Raw genomic sequence first — 8,072 nt, 5'->3', positions numbered from 1 at the left:
GTCAAGCATTTTGTTCTGCCATCAAATGATGCAAACAAGGACCAAGGGCACCCTTCTTCACAAATGGCTTGCAGTCTTTCCCTATAATTTCTGGGGCACTTAATGTCAACCCTTTCCCTACAGCTGTACTCTTTGATACCTTTCCTCAGTAATTCAACACTTGCAAATGTCTGACCCACTTGGAACTCTGGTTTAGATAGGTCTTCTTCTCTGAAACATTTGAAATTCAGCTTAACCTTGTCTTCATCAGAAGAAGGAAAACACAGGTCCACATCTTCAACAGGATCATCAGGTTCTTCTTGGACTGCTAAACCTTTACCTTTATCACAATCAACATTTCTGTCAAACAAGTCATCATCATCTTGCAGATCAATATCTGAATCAACAAGTTGTGGATTGAAATCTTCATCAGAATCATGAATTGCTGAATCACCAACTCCATCTTCTGCATCCATGTTTAAAACCCTACAGGTTTTCCTTCTGCCCCTGAACTCAAATTGAAATGTATGAATATATTCTCCTAGCTGAGGAGGACCTGGTATGTACTCCTCTTCTTCTGACTCTTCCTTACTTTCTACCTCATACAATTGATCTTGCTCGGTCTGCTCCTGTAACACTTGCACTTGCTCAGCATTTTCCTCTTGCACTTAGAGTTGAAGTGACTGGTCCTCTTACACTTGGTCAGAATGATCCTCTTGCACTTAGAGTTGAAGTGACTGGTCCTCTTACACTTGGTCAGAATGATCCTCTTGCACTTGCAATTGATGTGACTGCTCCTCTTGCACTTGCTCCTTCTTAGGCCTCAAGCCACTGAATTTGGCCAAAGGAGGATCCTCATCATCATAATGAACTGGAACAGGGGAAATATATGACCTCATGTTGTCATCATGATTAAGAAATATCTGCTGGAAATGGTTCCCATTCAGAACACAATCCTTCATGTTCTCTGTCATTGTGTTGTCCCCTAACTTAATTTCTCTTAAAACATTCTTATACACTGTCAGTCCAGGAACACACCAGTAAGCCCTGATCCTGCCCTCAAACTCATACCCAATTTCCTCCATCAGACTGGCAACAACTGTAGGTGTCCAATTACCTATATCACAGTTGTCATACCAAATGGAGTGGCCCTTATGATAATCCATATGCTTGCCTGAACATAGGAAATAGCCACCATGTATGACCTCAACGGAGAAGTGGTTGCTTAGGGGTCCTGAAAAACAATGGAAATGACAAAATGTTCAGACAAACAGTAATAACAGAGGGGAAGAGACAACGTAACTACACAATGACACAACCATGCTATTTGAGAGCATCTAAGCTAGGAAACTGACACAATGTAACTGCACCAGTCCAAAAAATTGTCAATGTTCAAACAGTAATAACAAAACTGTCAATGTTCAGACAAAAATGTTCAGCCACTTGAAGACATGACCCAACCATCCTATTTAATAGCATCTTTGCTACAAATAGCTCAGTGTAACTGCACCAATCTAACCAAAATGTCAATGTTCAGACAGGTTCAGAAATAGATAATTTAGACAGGTTCAGACATTTCCAGAACAAAAGCATGGAATTCATGGCATATCCAGTAAACAAATGTATGATCTTTCACGTCCAAAAGCATGTTCTTTTAGGGGATCTGGCAAACAAACGATCATCTCATTAACAAAACAACATATGGTCGACGCATGTAACCTAATTGAAGCAAACATTTTCCACCAAAAAAAACAGGGCATACCCTTTGCCTAACAATTCGAGCAATCAAAACCTTAATTACCTCTGTACAACCATAGTTCATCTACAAAGAACCTATCGAAAGGCCTCATGAAACCCTAATTTGGATCTACCACTAACTTCACCATCCACGGCTAAAAGCCTACGTGCGCACCCCATCCGTGACCAAAAAGAGGGCCAACAACCCTAAACCCTACCCCATATGCGCAACTGAGTAGGACATGCACTCTTTCCCGGAGCTAAAATGGACAGATCGAGCAGAGAAGGTGGTGACGACGGCGATGTACCATACAACGGCGGCGAGGCATGCTCATCACAACGGGAGGGAGCGAGAGGGACGTCACGCATGCCCCTACCAAACGGAGCAGACGGCAGCGGCTCGGTGGCCGATGACGAGCTCATGGCGGTCGTCGCCACAGTCGGCCACGCCGGCGAGCTCGAGGTCGCACCTCGGCAGCGACGACGAACGGGGGAGCAGAGCAGGGGAAGGGAGCAGAGCGACTCGGTCTGGTCGGTCTGGTCCGACCAGGTGGGCTAATGTTTTATTCCCTGGTGATTTTGCAAAAGACCCCCCCCCCTCCCGCATTCCCCCGAATGGATCGGCCCAGAGCGTTTGGTGATGAGCTGGCGGTCAAAGCCCGCGTGGACATGCCAGTCAACCGCCAAATCAGCACGTACATAGAAGAAAACGTATATTGGACCGTAGATGACCACCTGAGACAAGTTTGAGGACTATATTTTGGGTATTTCTAAGTACAAGGACTAAATCGGCCAACGCAACGAGTACGAGGACCTGGAGTGAATTTTTCTCAAAAATAGATGAATAAACCGCTGGCGTTTTTTTTTAACGGTAGTGGCTTCCTCTGGTCCACGTTGAAGTATTTCCCATCATGTCGACACTTTCTGCGAAAAAATAAGAAACAAATGCAAGCGTCACGTGAGCACGCAGGCTAATTAAGCGTCTCCTGGTCGCTGCAAATCGCGGCCATGGACGACGGGGACCTGGACTTCTCCTCCATGTCCATGGGCAGCTACTTCGACGACTTGCTCGGGGGCACGGCGGAGCACCTCGCGTGCTGCACCCACACCCACACCTGCAACCCGCCCGCCCACCACCTCCCCCACACCCACACCTGCCACCACGTCCACTCCAAGTTCGCCGCCTCCGCCTCCTCCGACGCCGCCGCCGACTCCCCCACCGAGCCGGAAGACGCCCACGCCACCTCCCGGAGCAAGAAGCGCCGCCCCTCGGGCAACCGGGCGGCCGTGCGCAAGTACCGCGAGAAGAAGAAGGAGCACACGGCGGTGCTGCAGGAGGAGGCGGCCCGTCTGAGGGCTATGAACGAGCAGCTCACCAAGAAGGTCCAGGACCACGCCGCGCTCGAGGCCGAGGCGGCCAGGCTCCGCTGCCTGCTCGTCGACGTCAGGGGCAGGATCGAAGGGGAGATCGGCGCCTTCCCTTACCAGCGGCGACCGGCCAAGGGCGACGGCCCGGGCTCTGCTGGCCCGGTCATGATGAGCTCATGTGGCTTCGTACGAACCTGTGAACAGCCTCCTGTTTGTTTTCATCATTAGTAAAAGAGTAGCAACAGAATTTTACTTTGGATACGTTGCCTTCTGAGATAAATTTTATGCCATTGTCGTTTTCTTTTTATAAAAAGCCTTCTTGGCTAGCTTTATTTCCATTCAATCATAGTTACTCCTTCCGTTCTATAATATAAGACGTTTTTTAACACTACATTAATATCAAAAAACATCCTATATTATGGGACGGAGGGAGTACATTTGATGCTAACTCAGGAAAGAAAAGTCAATTGGGACCAACAATATCGTACTAATTGTTATTTAGAGTAATGCTAGAATCAGGGAGGAATTGATTATGGGGTTCACGGATTAACAGACGTGGGCGATTGGGATTGGACAAGAGGGGAGGATGGGGTCCATCCCCGCTGAAAATCGGCGGAAGAGAGATTAGTTAGAAGAAAATCACGTAAAAGCCTGTAAAGGGTCCATGTGTGTAGGATTATCATGTTATTTAAACTTATTTTGTAAAAATGACAGAGAGTGCAAACCTGGGAACGGGTACAAATTAAACAAATTTGCCAAAACCCGCCAAACCGAAAAATCATACCTCTAAAGTCAAAGCTCAGACATTTTTTTTCTTTTAGAAAAGGAGGACTGCCCCCGGCCTCTGCATCAGAACGATGCATGCGGCCATTTATTAAAAATAATCGTACAACAAAGTCTCGATAACAAAAAGGCTTTCACAGAGCTAGAAACATGAGAAGGATAGCCACAACCGGCGGAAAATAGAGAAATAGGCAACTAAACACCTATCCTATGGCATGACCGACATCCAAACCAGTTGAAGATAGTCCGCGCTACCATTTCCCATCGGGTAGACCCAGTAACCAAACGCTCCCTAGCCTTCGTCGGAGTGAGTAGCGACCACATGCGGATTAAAGCAGTGGCCAGTTCAGGGGGGTGTCAGTGCACGGAAATGGCCACGACGGGGACTTGGGGAATGTATTCGAGTCATTCAATCCAACCGAGTGGATTGAACCTGTGGGTGAACACGTCAACTAGAACCATTTCAGTATGTGCAGTTTCATCTGCTCAATTTCTTTTCGCCCCCTAATTTTGCTCAACCCGCACCGCTCTAGTCCAATTTGTTTTCGAGTCCATCACACAATTCATGATGAAACCATGTAAAGACCCGCACCAAAAAACCCATATAAACCGACACCATTTTCAGGATGGTTTTTTTTTCTTTCTGAATGATAACAACAAACACTATTTACCGAGCTAAAAATACATTGTTTACCAAAAATGTCACTATGAAAGGTGAAGAGTATAAGAAGGCTAGCAGGGACCAGAATCCACAATATGCCCTCATCGTCGTCCATTGGAGCCCCTGGCCGAGGAGAAAGGTACAACCGCCCAGGGAGAAGATTGCCAAAGGAGGTACCACAACCAAAGACAAACCAATCATGTAATTTGTGTTAGTTTTTAAGCCAAAAATGTTTTGTACAGATTCCACTCCAACAGCTTTTCTTATAAGCTATGAGAACAAAGTTGCGTCTGGAAAATTGACAAGCAGTCATACTCAGTGGAAATTTTCATCTCTGTATATTTTCCCCCTATGTCAGCCGTTTTCTCAACCTAAAGTTGCACCTTTTTCTTTTGGCTTGTTCTTCCATTCATGGGGGAAAGTGCAAGTTTAACAGCATACATATGCACGTAGGTAGTATGTGATGTAGTTATATCTCAATTTGCGATAAACTACATGTCTCCATTTCACTTTTTTGTTTACAAGGTGACTATGATCCAACAAATACAGCATATATTTCTTCCCAAGGTACTCGAATTATAAAGATACAAGAGAGCTAGTTAGACAGATTCCGCAAAAAGTAAGTTATAAAATAGACAGGGTAATTAAATATATTTTGCATCTCTCTTCTTTCCCTTTCCCTTTTCTTTTTCTTTCTACCCCAATTAAAAAATAGAAGACAACTTTTCTTTTTTAAGAAGGAAAAAAATAGAAGGGAACTGGTTCACTAATTACATGTTCTACCCAAGTTGGCCTGAGGAATGTCGTCATTATGTGGCCATACCCACGGCATGATCACCATGTGCTCACTCTCGCATCCGGAGCAAGAAATGCTGTCATCGTCGCAACACCATGTGGTGTGACCAGCAACGTAGTACGGACGCGTCCCTGTCCAAAGTCTTTATCGTCGCTCCCCTCCACTCCAGGATCGACCAAAGCAAAATTAATCAACGCGTATGCATGGAGACGGAGACGGGCATCTGCGACCTCCCGCCGGACTGCCTGGCCCTCGTGGCCTCCCTGACCTCCCCCGGCGACGCGTGCAGGCTGGCGGCCACCGCCAGCGCGCTCCGGGCCGCCGCCGACTCCGACGAGGTCTGGGGGAGCTTCCTTCCGGCGGACTGGGCCGACGTCCTCGCGCGGTACAGCACCGCCGGCCGCCGCGAGGGTGAAACAAAGAAGGAGCTCTTCTCCCGCCTCTGCGGCTCCCCCGTCCTCCTCGACGGTTGCAACCTGGTAATCTTTGCTGTTGCAGACTTAATTGTTAGTAGTACCATTCGAAAGATCGATCACGAATGACATTGGCATCGATCCGCCGGCCGGGCGAGAAGAGCTTCTCGCTGGACAGGCGTAGCGGCGGCAAGAAGTACATGATACCGGCGAAAGCTCTGTGCTACGGGTGGAGTGGCTACCCCTACGGAGGCCTCGCCTGGTCGCACTGCCACCCTCACTCCAGGTTTTGCTTTCGTCCCATTTCGATAATTTCCGGTTGAATTTCTGTAGATTTAGGCAAGTACTGTGGAATTAGGTGGTCGAGATCTAGAAAACTTTAATCACATGATGTTTCCTAGTTAAACAGGTAAAAGATTATTAGGAAGTAAAGAAAATAATTTAGATTGAGTTGGACATTCCGGACTTCGGGTGGATTATGAGAATCCTGTCTGCCCAATCTATACACTTATTTTGTGTGCATATTTTAGTATTTGTTTGATCTGCTTTGCCTGCTTTTGAGGCTAATTTCTGCAGCACATTATAAATTAAGCGTAGCACTAAAACACAGTTCAACAACCCGTAAACTAAGAATTACCCTTTCTTTTGTCTTGTAGATTCCGTGAGGTGGCTGTTCTATCGCACCTGTGCTGGCTGGACGTATATGGCATTTTGAACACCAAAAACCTCCCGGGCGTCGGTAGAGGCTATGCCGCCTATCTAGTATACAGGGTGCATTGGTTGCCAACTCCAAACACCGCTCAAAAGCAACGCGAAAAAGCTACAGCATCCTCTGCCGCCGCCATCTGCAACCATGAGTGCAACCATCTGGTGCCTCATAACTACTCGCGGTCTCCGTTATGGGACTGGGATTGGGAACTCGATGGATCATCTTCGTCGTCTACGTTGGTAGCCATGACCGAGAAGAATCAAAGTCGGAAGCGGCGGCTGAAACCTGATGGCGTGAGCATGAGGAGCGACGGACGGTGGGTAGAGCAAGAGATCAAAATAGAGTTGGACGAGCAGTGTGTGGAGGGAAAAGAGAGCAATATTTCCGTTGAGTTCAGAGGGTTGACAGGGTCGCATGGGTGCCAGATTATCATAGAGGGGATCGAGGTAAGACCGAGAGCAATGGAGAGTCGAAAGCATGTAGATGCTGCTTAGATAGATAAATTCAGTCGTATTGTGAAGTTTGTTTGCGTCAGTATTGCAATTTGCAACTATGTTGTAAACTTGATATCTTAATTAATTTTGTGCCTTATGTTCGACTAGTGTTTTGACAACAAAGATCCAGAACAAAGCCCTCATTGCATCATCTAATTGGATAGTTATTAAAGAGCATAATTCTTTGGCTTTTGAGGTTTGAAGATAAAATGTTTTCCTAGTTCATCTATCCAGAAAGGAAACACATTTCTCCCCTCTAGTGAACTTTTTCCAAATCCACAAACTTTTTTCAAAAAAATCGAACACTCTAGTGAACTTTTTTCAAATCCATGAACTTTTACAGTTTACATGAAACTATTTTTTCAAAACCCATGAACATTTTCAAATCCAGGAAAAAAATTCAAACTCATGAATATTTTTTTTCTAATTATCGACTTTTTTCACAGAAAACCTGCCTCTTTTTCTTTTTGGTTCATAATTTGTTTCTTTTTAGTTTTTTTTGCTTTTCCTTTTTTTCGTTTCTTTCTTTCCCAAAAATGCTTGTGCTTTTAAAATTTGTCAACAAAATGGTTGCCTTTTAAAATTTTGTTCAAAAAATAATCATATTTTAATGAATTGTACATAAATTCCCAAGGAAATGCTCGTGTCTTTAAAAGTTGCTCAGAATGACAAAATACAAACATTTCTAAAAAAGAGCGAACAAAATTTTGACCGTGAACTTTTTTTTAAAGCGCTAACAAATTGGAATTTCATAAAAAAATTGAAAAAATGAGAAAAATGAAACCAATTTTTGAATTTCCCCGAACTTTTTTGTATTTGTGTAAAAAGATTTGAAAACAGGAACATTTAATAAACCCCAAATAAATTTTGAATCCGCGGGCATTATTTGAAACTTCTCGATTGTTTCTCAATTTTTGATTTTTTGGAAAAACGGAAAGATTTTATGAATTTGTGAACAAATTTTGAAAACAGATACATATTTTGAATAGGTGAACTTTTTTTAAAGCCACGAGCTCTCGGCCAGCCGAAGAGGCGCCTGATGGGAGCGATGTCATCGCCTAGTTGGGCCGAGGCCTAAGCATTTTTTCTTTTATATTATTTTTTTTATCTTCTCTTTTTTCGTTAATTCATT

At 44.7% G+C, this 8,072-nt stretch overlaps 2 protein-coding genes across 2 annotated transcripts; both read left to right on the top strand.

The window, feature by feature from the left end:
- The first annotated feature begins 2,708 nt into the window (after positions 1-2,708).
- On the top strand, positions 2,709-3,452 carry LOC119332110 (basic leucine zipper 19-like). The gene has a single exon (XM_037605279.1). The coding sequence runs from the start codon at positions 2,725-2,727 to the stop codon at positions 3,310-3,312; it is 588 nt and encodes a 195-aa protein (XP_037461176.1). The 5' UTR covers positions 2,709-2,724; the 3' UTR covers positions 3,313-3,452.
- Positions 3,453-5,527: 2,075 nt separating this feature from the next.
- LOC119334036 (putative F-box protein PP2-B12) lies at positions 5,528-7,027 on the top strand. Its single transcript, XM_037606710.1, has 3 exons — positions 5,528-5,803; positions 5,899-6,023; positions 6,394-7,027. Exons 1-3 carry the CDS (start codon positions 5,528-5,530, stop codon positions 6,938-6,940), a joined length of 948 nt encoding a protein of 315 aa, XP_037462607.1. The 3' UTR covers positions 6,941-7,027.
- The last annotated feature ends 1,045 nt before the right edge of the window (positions 7,028-8,072 follow it).

Source organism: Triticum dicoccoides, chromosome 7A, assembly GCF_002162155.2.
Source record: "Triticum dicoccoides isolate Atlit2015 ecotype Zavitan chromosome 7A, WEW_v2.0, whole genome shotgun sequence".
Lineage (NCBI taxonomy): Eukaryota > Viridiplantae > Streptophyta > Magnoliopsida > Poales > Poaceae > Triticum > Triticum dicoccoides.
Note: the sequence above shows the minus strand (reverse complement) of the source record. Positions and strands in the feature narration are given on the sequence as shown.

What these genes read in the sequence shown, in the direction of transcription:
- LOC119332110 (XM_037605279.1), top strand. Translation starts at nt 2,725, where the DNA reads ATGGACGACGGGGACCTGGACTTCTCCTCCATGTCCATGGGCAGCTAC.
- LOC119334036 (XM_037606710.1), top strand. Translation starts at nt 5,528, where the DNA reads ATGGAGACGGAGACGGGCATCTGCGACCTCCCGCCGGACTGCCTGGCC. An exon ending in TCCTCGACGGTTGCAACCTG is followed by an intron (nt 5,804 to 5,898) that starts GTAATCTTTGCT and finishes CCGGGCGAGAAG; the next exon opens with AGCTTCTCGCTGGACAGGCG. An exon ending in CACTGCCACCCTCACTCCAG is followed by an intron (nt 6,024 to 6,393) that starts GTTTTGCTTTCG and finishes TTTGTCTTGTAG; the next exon opens with ATTCCGTGAGGTGGCTGTTC.